The sequence below is a fragment of the Cyprinus carpio genome, chromosome B5 (genome assembly GCF_018340385.1).
Source record: "Cyprinus carpio isolate SPL01 chromosome B5, ASM1834038v1, whole genome shotgun sequence".
Classification (NCBI taxonomy): Eukaryota; Metazoa; Chordata; class Actinopteri; order Cypriniformes; family Cyprinidae; genus Cyprinus; species Cyprinus carpio.
Genome location: NC_056601.1, coordinates 15,033,093 through 15,058,038, shown reverse-complemented (window position 1 = coordinate 15,058,038; position 24,946 = coordinate 15,033,093). Strand labels below are relative to the sequence as shown.

At 35.5% G+C, this 24,946-nt stretch overlaps 1 protein-coding gene and 1 long non-coding RNA gene across 2 annotated transcripts; both read right to left on the bottom strand.

The window, feature by feature from the left end:
* Positions 1-13,053: 13,053 nt before the first annotated feature.
* LOC109065636 lies at positions 13,054-15,284 on the bottom strand. The gene is made up of 3 exons (XR_006154876.1): positions 14,900-15,284; positions 14,288-14,345; positions 13,054-14,001 (listed from the first exon to the last, which is right to left on the bottom strand). It is a non-coding gene; the product is annotated as an uncharacterized LOC109065636 (long non-coding RNA).
* A 381-nt stretch (positions 15,285-15,665) lies between these two features.
* tars1 (threonyl-tRNA synthetase 1) lies at positions 15,666-23,701 on the bottom strand. The gene is given in 19 exon segments (XM_042724577.1): positions 15,666-15,948; positions 16,478-16,592; positions 16,685-16,757; positions 16,848-16,952; positions 17,139-17,239; positions 17,335-17,412; positions 17,560-17,697; positions 17,970-18,132; positions 18,286-18,452; positions 18,750-18,848; positions 19,763-19,909; positions 20,099-20,177; positions 20,394-20,458; positions 20,577-20,697; positions 21,394-21,512; positions 21,708-21,831; positions 22,386-22,576; positions 23,132-23,197; positions 23,520-23,701. Coding segments are annotated over 19 exon segments (2,157 nt in total). The 5' UTR covers positions 23,577-23,701; the 3' UTR covers positions 15,666-15,799.
* Between the last annotated feature and the right edge of the window lie 1,245 nt (positions 23,702-24,946).

Sequence of the window (24,946 nt, the reverse complement as noted above, 5' to 3'; positions counted from 1 at the left end):
GTGACTTCACAGGTCTGTCTGAAGACTTGACATCCTATATATTAAACTGTCAAAACTCAACCGTTTGTGACAAGCTCTGGTATGAGTCACTGCTCTTCGCAGCTGTGAGAAAATAAAAACTCTTTCCTTCTTGTGCTGTCCATATAACCTCTGGACAGAGAAGATGAAGTCATATTCATGGACCAAATTTGTCAACTTACCAATTCAGCTCAGAGTCATGCCTCATTTTGTCATTAACGCCCATTATGTTTCCAGATGTGACAGCATAATTTGTCCATCAATCTAAGACTGCTGAGTTTGGTGATGGTTTTACTCAATTAAAGTCAGCCCAGTGATTTTAAATAAATGAAAACTAACTTTTATACAGTTTGTTTTTATATATTATAAATATTATTATTAATATAAGAGCTGTTTTCTATTCTGATGAAATTTGACTTAACTTCATGTTCAGCTTGTTTTATCCCATCATTTATATTATAAATATTATACTATTTTATATTTATACATTTTTATACAGTTTCTAATAATATTTTCATTATTCTCCACAAAAGTGAATATTTGATATTTACTTTAATCTGTCGCCATGTGTTGTCAAAAAAGTCATTTTAAATTATTACCATCTCTATTATTCCCTTATTCTATTCCCTGTCTATCTATTTAGTGCAGTATAGTTTATGTAATCTGAGTGTAGTTTAACTAACACATTACCCAAGAGACATTTCTTAACCTTTAGTTTAGGTGTGTAAATGTGAAGCTTAACATAATCATTACCACAAAGCAAATAGGATTGTTGCAAATGCTGGGCCTTTCACATCTCTCAGCAACAGGCTTGTCCAAGGACTGTAACAGTGCAGAGAGACAACTTCTGTTAAGATTGGCAAAGCACCTAAATAAACCACGATGACAAGACTAAGAGCTGCACAAACAAAGGATTAGGTGAAAGATGAAAGGAAATGAAAACAGTTAGTCATTTATCTTGAATGAAATGTGGGCTACTGTACTGTGCGCAATCAGGGGTTGTAGTGACAAAAGGGTAATGCACTTTGTGGCTGACATGTGATTGCATGTTATGTTGATAAGCATTATGCAGTGGGCTACAGTGGGTTAGATTTTTCTCACACACTTTTTTGTGTGTGTATGGGGGGGTGGGTGGGTGTTAATGGCATTGCAGGTAAGCCATTTTATGATTTTAAGAGATTCCTGAAGAATTGGAAATGAAAGAGGAGGTGGCTGATGGGCCTTCAGTTCACTCCTGAAAGACTAAAATAAAATAAAATAAAATAAAATAAAATAAAATAAAATAAAATAAAATTAATAAAAAATAAATAAATAAATAAATAAAAATAAAATAAAATAAAATAAAATAAAATAAATAAAATAAAATAAAATAAAATAAAATAAAATAAAATAAAATAAAATAAAATAAATAAAATAAAATAAAATAATATAATAATATAAAATAAAAAATAAAATATAAAAAATAAAATAAAATAAAATAAAATAATAAAATAAAATAAAATAAAATAAAATAAAATAAAATAAAATAAAATTAAATAAAAAAATAAAATAAAATAATAAAATAAAATAAAATAAAATAAAATAAAATAAAATAAAATAAAATAAAATAAAATAAAATTTTAAAATAAAACTTTTCTATTTTAATATATATTTATAGGTAATTTATTCCTGTGATAGCTAAGCTGCATTTTCAGCAGCCATTACTCCAGTATTCAGTGTCACATGATGCTTCAGAAATCATTGTTATATACTGATTTGCTGCTCAGGAAACATTTCTTTTATTATGTTGGACTCTTTGATAATTTGAAATATTTGTAAAATAAATATTTTAGAACATTATAAATGTCTTTACAATTTAATGTGTTCTTGTTGAAAAGAAACTATTCAGTCAGAGGTTCTTTAAAGAACCATCTCTTTCTTACCTTTTTATAATCTGAAGAACCTTCTTTAGCTACAAAGAACAATTCTTTGTGAAACAAAAAAGGTTCTTCACATGTTAAATATTATTTATGAAACCATTTAGACAAAAAAGATACTTCTATGGCATTGTGAAGCACTTTTATTTTTAAGAGTGCACACGCACACGCACACACACAAACAACTTTTGAACAGTATTGAATGTTACTTTTTTCTCTCGCTGAAGCCATTTTGACAGTCATGAGAGCTGCCTGAACTGTTTACATGCTGTGATTTGTCATGTCATCTGACAAACTGTTGGCATAATTTTTTTCCAGGAACTCATGTTGATATTTATCCAAACCTTACTGTAACACTTGAGCTGTATGGTGTGCTCCAAATGAACAGCAGATTTCTTTAACCTCTGATTCTGAGACGTCTGTTGATACACTGACACACAAACAAAGCCGCACTTCACCCATGAAACCTGGAGCCTGACACGGCTTGTTGCTACTCAGCCGAGCCTGGCATCTTGCTTCAAGACCTGGCTTTAGGACCCCTGACTGCTGGCCATGGCGTGCCCGCTGAGAAGTGTGACAGCGAGACCTGACAGCTCTGGGGCCAGACCCAGGGACGTGCTGTCACAGCCGCACAATGGAGCTCCACTGGTGTAGCTCAGACATCAACAACACCCAGCTTCCTGCTGGCGGATTAGAAGGACCACGACTACAAAGAGGCATCTGACAAGAAAGCCCGTGTTAAATTGGGCATTAAATTTAACATTCGGTCACAGGGTCATAAGTATTCAATGGGAGATCATGAAAAACAGACATTAGCGTTGGGGAAAAAAAAAAAATTGAGTGCATTTTTCTAAGTGCTTAGAATTGGATAATGCACCCGGTACTAAACATTACAGCACTCAGGGTGCTTCTCAGTCCATAGAAATCCCATTATAACCCTCTCAAAAGAACTGCATGGTCCTAATGAAGCAAAAACCGAGGAATGCCGCATTCCCCAAAGGCTCTTGTTTATTCGAAGACAGATTACAAAATTAATTTGGCCTCTTGCCCGTATCACAGAAGTCTAATTAATCCAGGATTCAAGACAGACATATACTTGGACCCAGCATTCGCTGACGACGGGGATTGTAATCAGCTTGAAGCTTTCAAGAAGCAAAGACTGGAATCTCTTCAAAAGGCTCTCCAATGCATATTGGTCACACTGAATACGGACACTGTGCCTCATTAAAAAGAGACAGCAGGTGGGTAAAAGCTGCAAAACCTCTTAACCCAAAGAAGAAAAACTCCCCTAAAATTCAAAACTATTACCACACTTAAGGTTTCATCTGTGGTCACCCTGGTCAGCCTTACGTGCTTTCACTGGCCACTTGCAGGAGAGCCCTGTTTTAGTTTCTTTCAAATCCTGCTCCGCAACCACAATAGAATAACACCGCAGAACGCTGGCACAACGCTGCTGCTGCAGTCCTCTTCATGTCCAGCGTACTGCTATAGTCATCACTGATCAGGGACTGTGTATGTGTTTAACCATATCCACTGCCACTCAGTTACAGTAAAAGTAAAAGCACAGTAAATAAATGAGTGGTAATATTTTTTGAGTTTTTTTTAAATTTTTTCTATTTAAAATGCTATTTATTTCTGTGTTGACAAAGCTGAATTTCAGCATTATTACTCCAGTCTTCAGCATCACATGATCCTTCATAAAGCATTCTAATATGCTGATTTGTGGCTTAAGAAACATATATTATTATTAAAATAATATGAAACAAGTTCATATTATGTAAAAAAATATCAGGTTTCCTTCATAAACAGAATGCTCAACAAGAGAAGAGTTTTTATGTGATATCAAGTTTTTTTATAGATTTTTTTTGTTGTTTTTTTTAATTTTTTTGATTCTTTTTTGAATTGAATTATAGTTTTCTTTTCTTTCACAATAAAAAAAAAAATCTTTCTGATGCCAAACTTTTGAACAGTACTGTATAATGTTACAAAAGCTTTCTATTCATCCATAATCCTGAAGAAAAACAGTACACAACTGTCTTCGACATTAATAATAATATTACATATTTCCTGAGCAGAAATTATCATATTAGAACAATTTCTTAAGGATCATGTGACACTGAAGACTGGAGTAATGGCTGATAAAACCATTTGGCTTTTAAAATGACAATTTAAAACATAATAAACAGGTTACAGTTATAAATTGTAATGTTTAACAATATTCCACCAACTCCAAACTTTTGAATGGTGGTGTCTTTTAACATATATATTTTAAATATATTTTATTATAACCTAATTGTTTCATTAAATTGGTCAAAAACTTGTCTGGAAAAAAATGAATAGAAATGTGAAGAATATGTTGTTTGGGAAATTATTATTGCTGAATGCTTCATGTCTTACAGAATCACTTCAAGACATAAAACAATTTGTCATGCAGTGTGACATGAAAAACTATGCTCTTGAGAAGTAAAACGGCGCTCCTTAGAAACTGTTTGCTTGACAAGAATTTATTATTTTTCTTATTTTCCAGCAGCTCAGTTCCTTTTGCCTGTCACATTTTCTGATATGTTGTCATCCTTGAATGTGTTTATGTGTACAGAAGGAGGGAGAGTGTCTCATTTTCCCCTGGGGTGAGCACTGTTTGGAACAGTGTTTGTGTTTTCTCTTTTTTCCCTCAAATGTTCAAACCGCCCTTCATCAGCGCCCGTACACAGCTTTTACTGTAAATGTCAGTAAATGACTATGACCTCAAACACTTTACAGACTATAAAGCACACACATACTGTGCCTGTAACGGGCCAAATCCTGAGGTCGCCAAAGCAATGACCTAAGAGCCTGGTCATTAGCACTGAGTTTATTTATTTATGTTTTTCAGACATGAGCACAAGAGTGGTATTGATGGTGTGAAGGGGTGGAGTGGTGTCACTGTAATGGAAGTTGAAGGGACTGCTGAATGCACGCAGATTCTCATTGAAATGCAACTCACCGCTGTGCTTTGACAAGCTTTGACATGCATATAGGCAACATTCCTCCCATCAACTCACCAGCATGAAAAATACATGCTGAATTTTGTTTGGATGTGACATTAAAATAGCAATAACCTGCTGAGACTCAGTTACCGTATTTATCATTTTTTATATTTTAGTGATTGATGCATAAGAAAATATTCATATTATGAAATCAGTATAATGAAAAAATGGTAGATTTTAAAATTAAATACTGAATGTATTAAAACATAATTAAAATTCAATTTTTTTATTAAAATCATATGAATATTACAATAATAAAATAATATTACATACATTATTTCATCTTGCATCTCATCTTTTTTTTTTTTTTACAAGAATGATAATAAGGATTTTCGTCTTTAAGATATAACATGCAGGACTTAAAACAAGTTATGTCTTAATGGGGACATTACATAGACTTATTGTTTTATAAACGTATAGTTATAGATTTAATAAGCTAATTCTAACACACCCTTAACACTACCCCTTACAGTTTAAAAAAAACTTTAATTTTTATACCAGTTTTACAAATGAGGACATCCCCAAAGGGAAGTTTTTGGAGGTTTTGTCAGGTTTAGTACACTTTTGGCTACTAATTTGTCCCCAAAATATGGTTAAGTAGGTACAAACACACACACACACACACACACACACACACACACACACACACACACACACACACACACACCCATATATATATATATATATATATAGAGAGAGAGAGAGAGAGAGAGAGAGAGAGAGTGAGAGACTGCGAGAGAGAGAGAGAGAGAGAGAGAGAGAGAGAGAGAGAGAGTAGTCAACATTTGAAGTGGATCAAAAAAGTTCATCAAAGTTGTCCTAAGACAAGAACGCATTTTGGTTTCAGGTTTTAGGACAACTTTGATATGTATGTATATATATATATATATATATATATATATATATATATATATATATATATATATACATTAACATTTGATATAGGCTATATAGCTATATACAGTATATATATATATATATATATATATATATATATATATATTACTAGAACTATGTAATATTTTACTAGAACTATGAATATATCTATATTAATGAAATAATACATTATTATTACATTTTCATATTTTAAAATGTATCATTTATAGTAGTAATAATAACAGGGCATGTGTTTCATGAGTTTTCTCGTGGTGAAGTTTGCTGGCTTTGGGCAATGTCTGTAATTCAGCAATGACAAGGTTTCATTTATAGTTTTTTTGTCTGCACTTCACACATTACTAGAGGCAACTTCCGCCATCTCCGAGGGCTTCATAATTTAAGGTTGTTTTAATCAGTTGTACTGCTTCCAGATCCCACACACTGTAAAAAGAGCAACTACAAATCATTTTAAGATGATGCATCTTGTGAAAAGGCAAGAACAGAGCAAGCTGCCTGTAAGGTAAATAATCGTGTGTGGCGGTGGCAGTGTGTGTGTGTGTGTGTGGTGAATCCCAGGTGTCATATGATAAATGTGTACTAAAATGTTCCAAGATGATTCTAAAATCTCCTAACAACTGGCTAGAAAAACAGTTTACAATGAGGTAACCCTAGGCCAAAACAACAGCTCGAAGTTGTTTAAATGTTTCATACAATCCAACATGAGAGGAAATAAACATGTTGTAGTGAGGTTTATGCTTGTGAACTAGTTTTTAATAAGGCTTAATGTGCTCATAATGAACAGTAAGCATATACTGTAGCTAATGACAACCACAGAATTTGTGTGTCAGTCACGGTGTCATCTTTAAGCAGTCATACATCCCAAGTATAATCTAAATTGATCTTTGAGCGAAGCGCTTTGACGAACAGCAGGAGGATTAGGAGTGCTTTCCAGGGACAGAAGTGATTCTGTCAGGTCTGATTTCAGATTCAGCATGACAGAACGTGGGATTCACCCTCTGAAATGGGGAAAACAGAGCTGAAATGAGTGTAGGCCAAGCCACCATGTGGGGGGCCCACAGGGAAGGTGAGGCCCATTTTTACACTGCTTGTAGCCGGACAATACGGTAACTATGCAACACAATTCTTTTGCTTTTTTGGCTGTACTGTGTCGGTTCATTCAAGTAACAGAGGTTAAAGGGGTACTCCTTCTCCCCCCCCCCCCCCACCCCCCCCCCCCCCCCCCCCCCCCCCCCCCCCCCCCCCCCATTTAATAAAAGAAAAAAAAAAAAAACATGAGGTTACAGTTAGGCACATACAATGAAAGTAAAAACGGACAAATTTAAAAGTATAAATGTGATGCTTAACATTTTATAAAAAGCTTTATTAAATAAATACAAAATTTAAAAACATATTATTTGAACTGAAAGCTGTTTAAGTTATTTTAGTGGATTGATTTTCATGGCAACAAGCAAAACTGGATAGAAACACTTTACAATAAAGTGTTTCATAACATTAACTAATGCAATAAAGTATTTATTAACCTTTGTTAATGTTATACAGCTGTTCATTGTTAGTTCACATACGCTCAGGTCCATTAAATAATAGTAGCAGATACAACTTTAGATTATAATAATGTGTTAGTAAATATTAAAATTAACATTAAACTGAAATTGCTAAATGCTTTAGAAGTACTTTTCATTGTTAGTTTATTTAATGTATGTTATGTTATCTAAATGAAAATTAGCCCATGCGTTAGTCATCCTCAAGGCATCCAAGGTGTACATGACTTTCTTCTTTCAGACCAATTCAATCGGAGTTATGTAAAAAAAATTGTCCATTCTCTTCCAAGCGTTATAATGCCACTGGATGGGTGTTTTTTTTTTTTTTTTTTTTTCTCAACAGTCCGAAGAAGTGCAATAAAGTGCATCCATCCACAATAAAGTGTGCCTCATATGGCTCCGGCGGGGGTGAATAAAAGGCCTCCTGTAGCGAATCGATGCATTTTTGCAAGAAAAATATTCATATTTAAAACGTTATAAACACTTTTCTCTAACTTCCACTAACGGTCATACATGCAAGTTCTTATTTTAAAGTGTTACCAGTTTGGTTGAACTTTATAAAGAAAAGCTAAGCATTTTTTTTCACCCTATAATCATATTAACACCCATGTTGTTTGTGTCTTGGTTTTTTACTATGTATTTTAACATTTATGAATTGGCCCAATGGGGGCCAATAGCTTAACATGGTATTTTTGCACTTTTCCATCTTTTAAAAGACTAACAGTGGCTCAAAAACATCACAAGTTCTTTCTTAGAAGAACGCTAGTAACTTCTGTTGGGTTATTGGCTTAGATTTTTATAGGTTTTTCCAGAAGAAGAGAAAAAGAACGTGAGCGAGACGGACTATGCCATATTGGGCCTGAAACTGAAGCCTTTATGGAAGTGCCAAATATGAATCATTGTAGTCCGGATGCCAAACGGGCCTCTCCTGTGTTACTAAGAGAGCCCCCCACCCGTCGAGGAGCAGCCAGAAGGGGGGCGAGCGGGGGGCTAAGTGCCTCAGATGGCTGTACAGTTTCAGTTGTGTTAGATATGACTGGATGCTCCTATTCCTGTAAAGGCTACCTGGGTGGTCCGAGGCAGGGGGCTGGATTTTAATACTGCCACCTATTAGCTCCAGTGGGCTGTGATTTATGCAGCTGTCAGCTTGAACTTCATCAGGCTTGCAGGCCCTGGTGAGTTGTGGGCACCCAAATCGGGACCCGAGCCTCCCGGCCTCTCTCTTAAGGAGCTAAAGTAAACGTTCCTTCGAGGGAGGGAGAAAAAGCAGAGCGAAAGAAGGAAGAAAAAATGGGGAAAATACTGAGTGCATACCTCTGCCTTGCTCAGTTTCCCTTCTGAAATATGTCCCCTTTTAAATGTTTGGCCTGTTGAGAGGCAGAAAGAGAGGGAGCTGAAAAAAGATGTTTGAAATTGTGCGTGATAATTGTGTTTAGACGCCAAGTAAGTTTATGTATATGCTTGTTGACATTATACCCATAGAGAGCTTGCACTTTCACAACTTTTTTGTTTTCTGCATGTCGATCATGATTAATCAAAAATAAAGTTCATTTCAACAAATTCATTTCAGTTCCTGTTTATTATTGACATTTCTTTACATAAACATTCGAATATGAAATGAAAATATGTAAAATTATTATAAAAAAATAAAATAGTGTTGTTCAGCTGGATGTAGACCATAGTGTAGAATGAAGGAAAGAAAATAAGTAAAATTGCAGATAAAAAAAAGAAATGAATTAAAATACAAAAGAAATGAATGTGGAAAATTAAAATGTCTTAGATATTAAATGCTGTTCTTCAGATGTAACCAATCAGAACAGGACATCACTGGTTGCACTGGCTAGCCAAGAAAGACAGTCTTCGAACAGAAACCAGGTATCATGACTTGAGCTCTGGCGCCACACTTATAATCCTTACAGTCAATCAATTATCCTGATCTGGATTCTGGATTCCTGGCTATATGTTCTGTAGGGGCATCTGTTATTAATATTTCAAGACTTTGGCAGTGAAAAGTGTTTTTCTTGTTTAAATAAGAATAATAGTACGATTTATATGTGTTCTTCTTTGCAGTAAGCAGTCCTGGTTTTGTGTGTGTGTGTGTGTGTGTGTGTGTGTGTGTGTGTGTGTGTGTGTGTGTGTGTGTGTGTGTGTGTGTGTGTGTTTGCAATCATAAAATCTGTCTTGCAATCTGCCATAATTTTTAGCAAATGCTCCCTGTTTTATTTTATTCTATTCTATTCTATTTGATTTGATTTTTTTAAAGAAAATAAATGAATACTTTTATTCAGCACGGATATATTAAACTGATACAATGTGACAGTAAAATACATTTATAATGTTAAAAAATATTCCCATTTCTAATAAATGTTGTTCTTTTGTACTTAATATTCCTAATAAATAAATAAATAAATAAAAATATCAATTCCCACAAAAGCATTAAGCAGCACAGCTGTTTTCAAGTTTGATAATAATCAGAAATGTTTTTGAGCAGCAAATTAGCAAATCAGAATCATTTCTGAAGGATCATGTGACACTAAATGCCTAATAAAATTGAGCTTTACTGCCACAGTAATATTTTACATAAAAAAATTAAATTAGAAAACTTTTTTACTGTAATGTTTCACAATATTACTGTTTATTACTGAAATTTTGATCAAAGAAATGCAGTCTTGGTAGGTATACGTAACTTTGTTTATCTTACAGAGCCAAAACTTTTGATATGTACAGTAATATAAGACATGGTGGTTTTAGAAACAGAATAGCAATAATGAGTTTTTAATCTCATAGGCATATGTGTCTAAAATCAGTAGTAGATTTACCTGTCATTTAAGGCACTCTTTTGAAAAGGATAGATCACCCAAAAAAATAAAATTCTGTCATCATTTACTAGCCCTCTACTTCAAAATCTGTTTTTTTTTTTTTCTTTTTCTGCTGCTAAACACACTCACACACACTCACACACACAAAGACATTTATAAGAATTTGGGTAAACAAATAGTCCCTGATCCCCACTGACTTTCATAGTATTTTTTCCCATACTATGGAAGTCAATGGGGACCAGCAAGGGTACCAACATTCTTACAAATATCTTCTTTTATGTTCAGTAACTTGGGTAAACTTGAGTAAATGATGACAGTATGTTTATGTTTTGGTAAACTATCCCTTTAAAAGGCAGCACAGACCTTAAACATTTTGTCAGTCCAAACACTTTACATTGACAGATGACTTAACTGACTGAGAGATGACTGTAATTTGTGTGAATGAGCACAAGCCTGAAGTATAAGTTCCAGCCAGCCATAAGCCACAACCAATGCTGTATGTATTAATGTAAGTAAGAGGCAAATTTCTGCTTTTAGACAAACACTTTCTGCATACATTTTATGTTCTTTTTTTTTTTTTTTTTGGCGTAGTGGCCCTTTAACATAGTCAACAAGTGAGTGTCGACAGAAGAAGCGTTTCACATCCCTCCTCCCTTTATTTTACATGTGGGAAAATGCACAACACAAAACTCTCGGTTGCTCAGTGCTGCCTTAATCACCAATCAAAACAGCGCCCTGATCTCACCACAGCTTAATATAAAACATCAGCAGCACTATGAAGAACACATGTCTCTTTTCTCTATTCATTATGAGGAAGGTGTTAGCACTAGCATGGGGTACTCACTAATTGGCCACCAAATGATCATTATGTGGCATGTTGTGTGAAGGAGGTTTTGGAGACTTGTTGCTTAGCACCTGGGGTGTTTTCTGATTGGAGGTTTTCTTGACAGATGATTTATTCATGTCATGTCATTGGTCAGACCTCTGTAGCCACAAGGCACAAATTAGGGGGAAGTTTCCAAAATGCCCAGGCCACGGAATACAAAGACTGGGCTCATTTACACAATAAGTCTTTAACAGTGTAAGGGGTCAGGCCATTCATTTGGTTCACGTTTTAGTAATTCACAGCATAAATCAATGTAACATATTTTGGTAAAGCTATAACCTTGTAACTAAAATGTATATGCTGTTTCCTTTTATAAAATTAAATCCAAAACATTAATTGAAGCTACACTGAAAACATATATTGCTCTTTTTTTTTCGTATATATCTTACATTTAACGTTCTCTTTTAATTCTTCAGTCAGAAGCTTTGCAAGACCAAGTCCCTTGCAGTTATATATGTGCAATTTATGATGTGGTGCGCCTGAGAGCAAATATTTGGTTTCACTGTGTTCTATCTGGGGTTAAACCCATATTATGTACTTCAAAGTTGAAAAGTGCTTGCACATGCGCGGAGTGTGACGCTCCCCTCTTCAGCCAAGCTGCCTGTGTAAAGCGGTTTGCTTAATTTACATCGGGTCATGTGCAGAGGTCATACTTGTGATTTTGCAGGAAGGCTTTGCTTGAGGTCACAAACAATCTTTCCAGATGTGCGAGAATGTCATCAAACATGCATATGCAGAACCATGCGATTTTGTGACACTATGATATTAAAGATGGCAATTTGGTTTCCCAAGCAAAAACCTCATGGGTAACTCACCAGGGATTTGTTCATGTTCATATATTTTGATGTGAGAAATGGAGAAGTGTTAATTAATTAATTAATTAATTAATTAATTAATAAAATAGAATGAATAAATAGATAGATAAATAAACTGCAAGACCACATGGAAAATACTTTTGGTAACATTTAATAATGTTAATTTTGTAGAGCATTAGTTAACACATAACGAACAAAAATCTTTTGCAGTATTCATTAAACTAGATTAATGTCAATTTGTAAATATACTGTTCATAGTAATAATCACACACACACACACACACACACTAAAACTCTTTAAAAGTTTTAGATCAGTAAGATTTTTTAAATGTTTCTAAAAGTCTCTTCTGTTCAAAATGCTGCATTTGATCTAAAATACAGCAAAAATAATAATATTGTGAAGTATTTTTACAATCTAAAATAACTGTTTTCTATTTGAATATATTTTAAAATGCAGTTTGCTACTGTGTATGATTTTAGCATCAATCTTCCAGTCTTCAGTGTTACATGATCCTTCAGAAATCTTTCTGATATTTATTCTAAAAAAATTTATTCTAACTATAATTTTTTTTTAGGATTCTCCAAAGAAATTAATAGAAAGTTCATTCATTTGTTTAGTATAAGCGATCTTTGCATGTTTCTTTCACTAGTTTCTCTCCAGAGGTTAGCTGATGGGCCATGATGCTGTTCATGTGTGCTGGAGACTCTTGATCCAGAACACCGGACTCATGCAGCCCTCATTGTCCTCTTACACTGAGTTTTGTGTGCAAAAGAAGCTCAGTTTGTTTAGCTCAATGGAGCAATCTAACCCTGCATGGCCAGGTGCCCAATGAAACATATGGTGAGAATCTACCCCGGCCAGGAGATGGAAGATTCATGGAGTGCTCACCGGCTCTCCGCTATACAGTATATCACTTGGGGCCAGGGGTCAACTGAAGAGAAGATTAGACTTCAGTCTGTCTTACTTTTTTCTTTCGTTGTGGCATTTGTAATTTTGCAGAGTAACACCACCGTGTGGACGTCAGAGTAATAGCAACAAGTGATGTATTTTCTGCACACAAACAGCTAAAAATCGTGCAGTTTATACTGAGATCTTACAAAATACCGTATAAAAATATATAATAATACACTCCATTGATTCGTTTTCATTTTTATTCATTTTAAAATACAGTAAAATTCTTTCAAATTTTTAGATTAAAATTGGAAACAGAGTGGAATGGACAGACATTTTGGAAACAAAAATTTTATAAGCTTTGTGTGAGCCATAGATAGAAATCATATAAATAAACAATATTGAAGCATCAAAAAAAAAAAAAAAAAAAATTGAACTCTGCAACTGTCCAAAATCCCATGGTCCAATTTATTATACATGTGTGCAAAAGAAAATATGTATTGGACTGTTTGCTATTGTATTTGAGGTAGAGATGTTATCATCCCTGCAAACATGATAAAAATCAAAGCATACAGAGTTTTTGGAGAACTATGCATGGCAAACATTTCAAAAGCATTAATGTGTATCGTGAAAAAAAGCACCAATAACATTTTAAAAAACAACAACAACTTGGTTTCCTGTTTTCTCATGATTTCATAGATTGAACTACAATAAAAGAGCATGCAAACAGCAATAGCATTATTTTCTCAAAGTAGCATAGTGGAGCGTCCTGTTTTTCATGAGCTGAGGTCATTAAAACTCAATGCCGCTACATTATCTGGTGTAACTATGATCTAAACCTGACATCCACCAATAACTCATTAATGACATAAGAATACCCTGCTGAGATCATGAAAAACATGAACTTGTTGCTAATTACAAAGTGCCAAAGTCACTTGACTTCACTGTTATATAACCAAAAAGAAAAAGTAAACGCGACGTCTTCTTTATATTTGATGGTTATCCACACTGCGATGAGACGCTGCTCCTCTGCTGGACAGAGTTTTTCACCTCTATTGTTGAGGTTATTAAATCATTCAGTCCAAATCGTATGGAGGCCATAGATTGGAAGAGCTGGGCCTGAAATTCAGTCTCTGGCTTTGCTTTCTCCTGTAATTGCTTCTCTTTTGGAGTGAGTTCATTTCCTTCAGGTATCTAAATAAGTGAAATATTATTTTATTATTATTTTTCCATTTACATTTATGTATGCAGCAGACGATTTTATTCAAAGTACAGGTGAAAATTATAAAGTAGAACAACTGAGGACATGATGAACTTAGCCCTGTACTATACTGCCATCACATGGCAAAGATTAAGAAGCGGGTTTTTTTTTTTTTTTTTACTTTTAGACTTTAACTATGATTTTTTTCCCCCCTGCTGGAATAATATACAAAATAAATAAATAAATATTATAAAAAAGAGGAAACAGCAGTATTCTTACTTCAGCAGACACTCTTTGCAGCCATATTTTCTCCTCATCTGTAAACTCCATCGCAGAACTGAAACCAGTAAATAATTTCTCAGTTAATAATAGCAAATTATTATTAATTAAAAAAGAAGTTCTTGAAAGAAGTTAGAAGTTAAACATTGCATGAAAGGTAAGCTTTAATGTAGCCTGTTTTGACGGCCTGTCGGGTCTTTGAGCTTCCGTCTAAATCATTTACAGTGGCACAAAAATGCTTAGACGCTAAAAATTATACTTACTGTCTGCATCAGACAGAAAAACATCGTTTCAAATTTCAATAATTTTAAAGAAAAAACGGCACAGCCTTTTTTCAAGCAAGCAAGATTTGACTGTGCATAAACGAAAGTGAAATTAAACAGTCTACTCGTTTTTCTTTACAATAACGTAGTTTGTCAGTAAAAAGGAACATTTCAAATTAAAAACTGAGATTGAATCTTTTGCCCTATAGCCACTTAGTTTTTAGAAGATCTAATTAACTTATGCATATCCTGACTTTATATAGGGTCAGCTTATGCACAGTATCGACGATACTAGTAATAATGTAAAGTACTCTTTCCCACACATATATACAAAATGGTTTAGCCTTACCTTTAAAGGGAAATTTTTTTTTTTTTTTTTAAATCCTTCTTTTGATAAAGGAGCGCCGAGCTCCGTTTAATGGTAGTTAAAGAGCTGTTTATGAGTGAACAGAAAATAAAAATTCTGAATAAACATCCTGTGGACGTCAGATGTCGAAACCTTTTAGTCTATGGTCGAAACGCCGGACTGCAGAAGTACACGATGGGAAAACATACATACTTTCACTATAGGAGTTAAAATAAGCTAGAATATATCCAAAAATATTAAAACATTTAAGTCTGCTCGTCGTTTACTACTCGCTCGTTTATCCGGTTAGACGCACGAACTGCAAGCAGACGATTTCTTAGAAATCACCCGCACAACGTAAGCGAAAGTGAAAGTAACGGGCTTTAACACGTAAACAACTACGTCTACTACAACAAAGTGTTCTGCAATACTATTTATGTTGATTATAAATATTCAAAAAATAACAGCTTTCGACTGCATTTGAAGTCGTTATAGCAAAAGAAAGAAGAAAAAAAGAATGGAAAGATATACCGTTTTATTTCATCCCCAACAACATCAGATAAGCTACCAGACATTATTGTCATTTTTAACCATTCACATATATTGATAGAAAAGACCCTTTCCAATAACAAAGTATAATGGCTATCTGACAAATAAACATTCCCAGGGTATTTTTTTTTTTTTGTTTTTTTTTAGAGAAGTGTTTTAAATTTTTATTATCTTTTGAGTTTTTTTGGATTGTTTTATTTTTTTTTATTATATTGTGACTCTGATTTTAAATGTGAGTGTGAACCACACAGATCCAGTTGAGAAGTTATGGATCATCAATTCAGAGTAGCAGCACGCTGCTGCCCAGTAGCATCTGAGCATATGAAGGAAGACTTGGAAGGATGTTTAGCGAGTTCAGAATTCCTCTTCTGCGTTGCGGCTTCTTGAGGCCTTCAGCTCCTTGAGTCGCTCCATGCAGTCCGTCAGACTCCTCTCTCCATGCACCTTGTTGTCACGAGTCCTAACATTTACCGTGTCACTGCTCTTCTCCTTCTCACCCACCACTGTCATTGAATCAACCGTAAAAGTTAGGATCACAATGAATTTATGTTAACATATCTGCAGCTGACATTTGTCAATTAAAACAAATGCAAATAGCATTTTAATTTAAGCTACTGAGAAGCAATCATGGTTTGCTTGTGCAGTTTACGACTTTACAAAATCTATCCACCTTATTTTGCAACGCAGAAGCACGCTGTTTTCTTTGAATGTGCAACAATATTCATTAGCTGCTCTAGGTAAATAACTAGAAGAATTAAGCGCAGTAAACTGTAAAACTATTTGCTTTAAAAATAAGTGTGCTTATGATTATGATCATTCTAATAATATGATAACAAATAACACTTTGCAAAATAAAGCAGCATTAAAGACTGTTTTTGTACACGTAAAATAACTGGAAGCCTCACACATTTAAATTACAATATATACACAAAAATAAAATAATTTACAGTAGCTAACAGGAAAAAAAAAAAACAAACATGATTTTTAATTATCTATCAAAATGTTTTCTAATTTAGACTCTAGATCGCTCACCTAAAATGAAATTGTACTGAGCTAACTGAGCATTCCTGATCTTCTTGTTCAGGGTGCAGCCTGGGTCCAGATCCACATCCGTCATCAACCCTCCCCTGTGGAACTCCTGCTGTACCTGAGATTGACAAGGGATTGTTTTTGATAATGTTTGTGCTGGAATCAGAGCTAACAGATACTAGTACATGGGAAATAGCGAGCAGAACGTACTCTCTGGGCGTACTCCTCACAAGTGGGTCCTACAGGAACCACCATCACCTGACGTGGGGACAGCCACAGTGGCCTGTGGGAAACAAAGCAGGAGAATTTGGTACGCGCACATATGGTGTGTGACTAAACATTATCATGTGAGAGTCCCCTTCCTAAGCCGTACCACTTTCCCCCATAGTTTTCAGTCAGGATGGCGATCATGCGTTCCACTGAACCCAGAATCGCTCTGTGGATGATCACCGGTCTCTTCTTGTCATCGCCATCATGGCTGAAGAGAGACAACGTTTGAGTTACAAAGTCAGCAATTTGCAGGAGGGGTGTAGTAATCAAATATAACCACAAAATGTCACTGTTGTGCAGGGAACAGAAATTGATCTGGATGTTCTATTAGGTTTTCACCTTTTCTTGTTATTTTACTCAGGAAAACATGTAATGTTTACTTGAATAAACATACCTCACAAATGTAAGATTGAAGCGAATAGGCAACTGGAAGTCCAGCTGAATGGTGGCACATTGGTGATACCTGCCAATGGCATCCTTTATCTGAATATCAATCTGAATCACAAAAAAAAAATAAAAAAAATACTTTAGTGTAATGTCATTTCCTAAATGCACATATTTCATACTATGCTTTATTTATCCAGTTGCACCTTTGGTCCATAGAAAGCTCCATCACCAGGATTCAGAACCCATTTCTCTCCAAAATCATTCAGGCTGTTCTCCAGTTGCTAAAACAATTAACATGGGCTTAATGAAGTCAAACTAGACAAGATATGCATGATTTAAATCTTACCAACCCAAACTTTTTAACAGTACTGTATGTGCATTTATTTGCCCATGTTCTTTTTGTGTTTATGGAAGGTGTCACATTTTACCTTCTCAGCCTGGTCCCACACTTCAGGTTCTCCTAGGAACTTCTCTGGCCTGGTGGAAAGGTTCAATTTGAAGGTGAAGCCAAACACATCATACACTGTACGTAGGAAGTCCAGACAACCCTTTATCTCAGACTCAATCTGTTAGATAGGAAAATGGGTAAGGAGGTAAGATGAGGAGAATAATGATCTCTTAAATGCAATTCAAATAAATAAATCATCAATAGGCTTGTGAATCGAACATAGTCCTTTAACACTCTGAAAAATCTAGGGGTTCCACACCTATAAACCAACAGATTTCCATGGCTTAAAGAGCATAACACGATACATTTACATGTACAATAAAAATTGTATAAAGGGAACCCTAAATAGCAAGTCACAAAAAAAGCATAATTTATTCCAAAGTAACTTGCCTGGTCCATAGAGCAGAAGATGTGTGCGTCGTCTTGTTGGAAACGTCTGACTCTGGTCAGGCCAGTGAGAGCTCCAGACAACTCATTACGGTGCAAGACCCCAAAATCAGCCAAACGCAGAGGCAGTTCCCTCCAAGAGCGTGGCCGGTGGTCAAACATCAGACTGCCAAATAAGAAACAGGTTTACATAAAGAAAAATTTTGCAAAAAATGATTCCCTTTGCTTAACTTTTTGCATTCGGGGGTACTGTCAATGCCTGTAACAATTAAAAACACCTCAAAACTTCTGTTGCAGTGAATACAGAATGGTTTTGTACCAGTGTCCAGGGCAGTTCATGGGCTTGAGAGCAAAGATCTCCTTCTCCACCTCAAAGGAGAACATGTTTTCGCTGTAGTGCTGCCAGTGTCCTGAGGTTTGCCATAGTTTGCTGTTGTAGATGTTCGGTGTGACCACTTCCTGGAATCCCCTCTTTCTGTATTCACTCTACACAATAAAATTTAGAACAGTGCAAAAAAAAAAAAAAGGTCTGTGAACATGCATAAATATTCAAGTGGTTGGCTCACAATCATTAATGGGGTCCTTGAAGTGGACCAACCTATCCATAACATGGTCTACTGAACCATGACATCCATAAAATGCAATTTAGCATATTCTAATAGACCTCTGCAAACCCTGCTCCACATCACACCCTTATTTTGTCAGCTATTGTAATTTCATAAATGGATGATATTGGCTCTGTAGTAACAGAATGAACTGAATTCAAAATGTGGGGAAACTCACTCTAATAAACTCGATCAGCGTATTATAGATGTAGGCTCCTTTAGGCAGAAAGAAACAGCTACCTGGGCTCAGGTCGTGGAAGAAAAACAAGTCTTGCTCCTGGAAAGACAAAAGCGGGGAGAGAGAGTGTGTGTGTAAAACATTAAAGGTGAGAGAAACAATTATTATACAAGTCAGAAATCTAAACGAAAATACAGGAGGATACAAAGGAAGTTCAAATGAGACAAAAAATTAGGACAAATGGCTGATTATGCTCTTGCTTTTGTTGTGACAAAGTGTTCCCTGTGCACCCATCAGCATGCCCGTGAACAGATGGCACATTAAGGAGACAGACATCTGCCTTCTTTATGGGCACAGTCCCTGTTCTCTCCCCACCCAGCCCACCTATCAGACCTGTCTTCAGTCACCACAGATTCGAGACTCCCTACACAGTGCATCAAATGAGATGCTGGCTGAGTCATTAGCACATCGAAATGTCCACATGTTCTCCAGCGTGAGCAGTTTTGTCCCCCAAATGTTCAGTGGCTTTTTTGTATTAATTTGCACTACTGACTTTTTTATAATTTTTCACTTCCAGTTTTGCGGATGTGCATACATGTTGCTGCTGGATTTGCTGGACATTACCAATCAAAAGTTAGTGGCCAGTAAGGACTGTAGTGTGTGAAAGACTTTTTGATTAAGACTTTTTTTTATGAGTCAGCACTGTGCATCATTAGTAGATATAATTCTTGTCATCAAAGTATTTAAATATTGTATGATTTACATAATCCATAGAAAAGGATTACCACTGACGTGGCATTTTGCGTATTTTTGGGGGCCATTGTATGAATACATTTTCCTCATGTTTTTATGATGTGCTGCCCTATGCATATTTCATGTACATTTCTGGCTCATCTGTAAACAGTACCTGCATTTACGGTAACATGGTTTATCGTAGAAATCCATTACAGATTTCAGATGAGTGGTGGGCTTTGATCACATATGCATGTAAATTTTCACACATCTGCACATACCCTTCCTAGTTTACGATGATCCCTGTTCTTGGCTTCTTCCTGGAATTTTTCCCATTCTTTTAGCATCTTAGGATCGGGGAAAGAGATGCCATAGATTCTTTGGAGGCTCTCCATGTCAGCCTTGCCCTCCCAATATGTAGAAGAATTCTGTGATGTACATCATATGCATCATTTGGGATTATTCATCATGCTGTAGCGATAAAATGCCTAATGTACAAATTGGGATAATATGACAGAGGAAGTTGGAAGGGGGTTTTAATGGGGAGTTAGTTTAAATTTTTGAAAGTTTCTGCAAGGATACTGGAGAAAAATGAAGGAAAGGGCTGAATTGTGCACCTTGTGGATCTTCAAGGCCTTGATCTTTCCTGTATGTCTTACATGAGGCCCTCTGCACAGATCAATCAAAGGTCCACACCTACAGAATCAACAGTAAAATGTGTAGATAAGGTATAATTACGTTGTATATAAACTACCATTACAAATTTTGAAGTTGGTAAGAATTTTAAAATGTTTTTGACAGAAGACTATATCAATCTGTCCAAAAACAGTCAAAACTGTAATATTGTGAAATATTATTAAGACTCAAAATAACTGTTTTCTATTTAAATGTATTTTTGCAACCAAAATATACCTGTAAACTGTAGTTGTTGGAGTGGTAACCTTTTCATTTAGTATCCTGCACTTGAACTTGTTGTACTAGAAGAAAGAGAGAAGCAGATTTCACTGGTCTGACTGAACTTCAAGACGCTCGAATGTTAAGGGTTTATTCATAGCATGAGCTTATATTTCTCACTCTTAGAAAGGAAGCACCTACCTTGAACATCTTCAACAGAGTCTCCTTCTTTACCTCCAGCCTCTCAAAGGGCTGTTTCTCTTTGATGATCTTCTTACACAAGTTCTCCAAACAGGGCAAATCATTACTCGATACACCTCTGAGAACCGGCAGGTGAGGAGGGGAGAGGATAGAGAAAGTAAAGTACACAAAGGTGCAGAGGTTTCATTAAAAAAAACATAAGCTCTTGTATAGTGCAGAGAATTACAAAACATCTCACAGATGTCACCAATTAAAGAAACTTTAGTCTTCCAGCAGTCATCTTCTACAAGAAAGCAATGCATTTTCAGAAGAATACCTACTCTGGACCAGACAGAGCCAAGCTAACAAATAAGGCAGAGCTTGACAATGATATTATCTAAATGAATACATTTGCATATATTGGCTTTCAACAAGTAAACTACAGCATTTATTATGCTCCTTCCAGCTTATCTAAAGCCACTGCACTGATCCTGGTCAAACAAAAGGTCATGTAATTGTTAAAAAGGAATGAAAACTCCTGAACAAAAACATGAAATGTTGTATTTCTTGACCAGCTACTTAGCATAATTTCTAACCACAGATAAATTAATGTGACTTTCAAGCTTTAACTGACAGTTCTAAACAATAGATGGTAAACAGACACAATAGTGACTTGCATTAGCATGGATGACAACAGTCGTGAAAAGCATATTATAATCTGTAGCCTGTAGTTTGCCCTGTAATACTCCAGTTCTGTTGATGAACAACCCAAATCATTCTAATTCAAAAAAAAAAAAAAAAAAAATAAATAAAAATAAACAGAGTATGTGTTTGTCTTTTTTATTTTAAAGTATCATAGTAAAAGCCATTCTCAATGGGCGGCCCATAACAAAGGCATCCTCCATAGACTCGCTCCATGGCCTCTCCCATTATGTGGGCACTTGAGTGCCAATACACCTTAAGAAAGAAGTTTTTTTTAAACAATGTAAATATAATTTTCTTTCAATCATCTTTACAATAAAATAATTCATAAGATAAACATTTTCTCTGTGTGCACTACTTCATATGTGGTGGGGTCACTGCTATTGTGGACTAGCATTCATTAAAATAAATAACACAAATGCTAACTTGAGAAAAAAAAACTCAACTTACTGCTTGTGCCTCTTCATCATCGAATTTGAGAAACACTAGACTGCAGTCTTCCTCTAAGGGCCTGTCTAGATCCCATACCACATTGTTCACTTTGGAGATCACAGTATTATCAGCAAGGCCTTGGCTGTTAAATAAAACACATTATAATGTCATACAAGTTATTGCTTGATTTGGAAGCATAATGCAATCAAGCAACTCACAATCAAGAAAACACTTTTTTATTTTCGGTGACTTTCAATGAAAGAGAGAAGTTTAAGTTTAAGGTAAACTTCTATATAACTATTCACACATTATTATTATCAATTTTTTTTTTTTTTGCATTTCACCTAGTCTGGCTTTCTAATAAACCTGGAAGCTGACACTATAAATATCGACAAACTCTTTATGTTCCTCGGTTGTAGATTGCTTTGGATTAAAAAAAAAAAAAAAAGTTCTGTTAAATGATAAATATAAATGTTGTCAACTCTATCTAGTGTCAAAATTCCTGCCACTGGCTGAATCAATATTTCTATGCCAGATCACTCACACAAACAGAACAATGTTTTGATTGCATTATGAAGCCTCAGTGTTTATACACAGACTACACTATATATAGTTTACCAATCTTTCACAGGTGTCATTGCTAACTATGTCATTTAGTTGAAAAGGCTTGCCTGTTTAGTTTAGATAGTCACTAACCTGATGCCACAGGCAACCTGGTAAGGTGTGGTCTTCCAGGATTCCCCATCTACTACTTTTCCATCGGGCAGTGTGATCTTGATGGGCTTGCTGTCTTTTTCTGCTTTCTCAGACAGCAGGGCATCATGTTCTGCCTTCAGCTTGTTATAAATGGACAGACGCTCATCGATGTACTGTGGTAGCGGATTCAACTATAGAGAAAAAAAGAGACAAAACTCATATTTTTATCACATAAACACTATTTATTGTTTCAAGGGTCATTCAAAAGTGCATGTATCATAAATAATAACAGCAGATATATTGTCTTTACAGTTATGAACCAAAGCAAGCCCATCCTCCTCCGGAAAAGAATTTAAATCAATGCACAATTGCACACATGCCAAATATTTTCATTTACACAATGTGCATGATACTATCCACATTCTTAACAATGCATTTATTCGTTTACACAGAGAACCTTTGAAGTGCATTGTGGAATAGTTGCAAAAACATTGCAATATCCTACACCAGTAACGTTAGTTCTTAAACCTGTCCTGGAGTACCCCCTGCCCTGCACATTTTGTACGTCTCCCTCAATTATCACACCTGATTCAACTCATCAGCTCATTAGTGATGACTGCAAGACCTGAGGTGGGTTTGTCAGATACAGGGAGATATACAAAACGTGCAGTGCTGGGGGTACTTCATGGAGAGGTTTGAGAACCCTGTCCTACACAACACAGCAACAGAATAATACCACCACAAACCTCAGCCCTGCCACCCGCATCTCCACCAGCATTCTTGTTTTTCTTCTTTCCTCCATCTTTGCTATTCTGAAAGAAAGGGTGCGACGTTCATTGGTTATTACTTTCAACTGTCAATTATTTGTTTCATGTCAACAAAGAAAAGAGCTCAAACTTGTCACTCCACCCGCTGTAAAGTGATACAGAAACAACCTGACAAACCTATAAATAAACAGAGCATATTAAATATCTATATTGCACAGCTGTGAGACAAATAACAAGAACAACGTGTATCAAAGCTCCTAAAAACTATAAAAAATAAGGTATTAAGGTTTTTGACAGCAACATGCTATGACTGTCTCAGAGGAGTTCTTCACTAGCTAAGTTAGCCAACTGCATGCACATCTGATACCTTCTTCTCGTCCATTTTCAGATCCTTCATCTGTTCGGTAACGCTCTCATCCGCCATAATTAGACAAAAATATCACAAGCACGAACAAGTAACACGATACAACAATTTACAGATTTGTACAGTCTTTATTCAGGACACCGGCACACACGTTTCCCGGATATTGAGGGGAGAAATGCTGATGCAACAATGTGATAAATTTGGATTGTTAACCGTGATTGGTGATTCACTGTGATTGACGTAAGTATAAACCAATCATCAGGCAGAATATTTCATTTTTGGCGCAGTAAGATGATGCAACGCGAACGACATACTATAAAAGGTAAGGCAGGTTTGTACTGTAAATACGTCTGTAATGTTATTGCTAAATATAATACAATGTGCAGTTTTAGTCAAGTTAACAACACGGAGCTTTCTTCAGCAAAAAGTTTTACCCATATCTGTGGGCTTTCCCCTCAAACGTAAATAAAGGGGTTCAATTCGAGAAGCTGTATAAAAGCAATGCATTCTAGTGGCACCTAGTGGGCCTAAATGAGTAGCACAACAATTAATAACAACATAATATGACACAGAGGTATAGAAACAGCACCTTAGAGAGTACTTATACAAAAAGCATTTGTTTACATCGAGTATTTATAGCGAACCTGCTGGGTACGACACATTATTTACCTCTAACTACTACTTCTACTTTTAACTTGGCGTATTATTCATAAGCAAGGCTCTTGAACTGAAAGCCCTTGTGGACTGGAAAACATATATTTTATCAAATGGAAGTAGAGGTTTTTGTGGAACTGAAGAAAGGTCATTAGTAAAACAAAGGTTTTTGTTTAGGATCAGGGTTTACTGGAACATTTAAATTTTTTTATTCACTTTTTTTATTTCTGTCTACAATGAAGTGGGTGCAAAGTTAAGTTTGCTGTAGCATTTTCCTTTATATTCTTAACTTTTTTCTTCTTTTGAAGTTTCTGATCATATTTTTAAGGCATCAATTCATCAACACAGTGCTTTAAAAGTCCCTGTATTATTTTTTATTCACATGCCTGTTAGAGCTGTGGTGCATGTTATCGCGGTGTAATAGCAGGCATGTAAATTTGCTTCATACTCCACTGAGGAGGATTTACATATTCATTTAGAAAAGCTAATTGTTCAGCATGCCCAAACAAAGCCTATAAACTCAAGGGTGTTTTGGACTTTGAATGCCAGTGTAAATAAGCCCCATGGACTCAAACAAAATTGTGGTTGCACCCTTGGTGCAATGGTCGGAAATCATGGAACCGTGTCAGCCATGGTCTTAGCCTGCTTGAATGCACAGCTGCATCGCTTTTTTTTTCGGTGCTTAAAATTTTGTGCTCTTTAATTTTTAAAAACTGTTTTTGAGGACATTTATTATGTCCACCCACTCTCATGCATTTTTGAAACATGAACCAAGA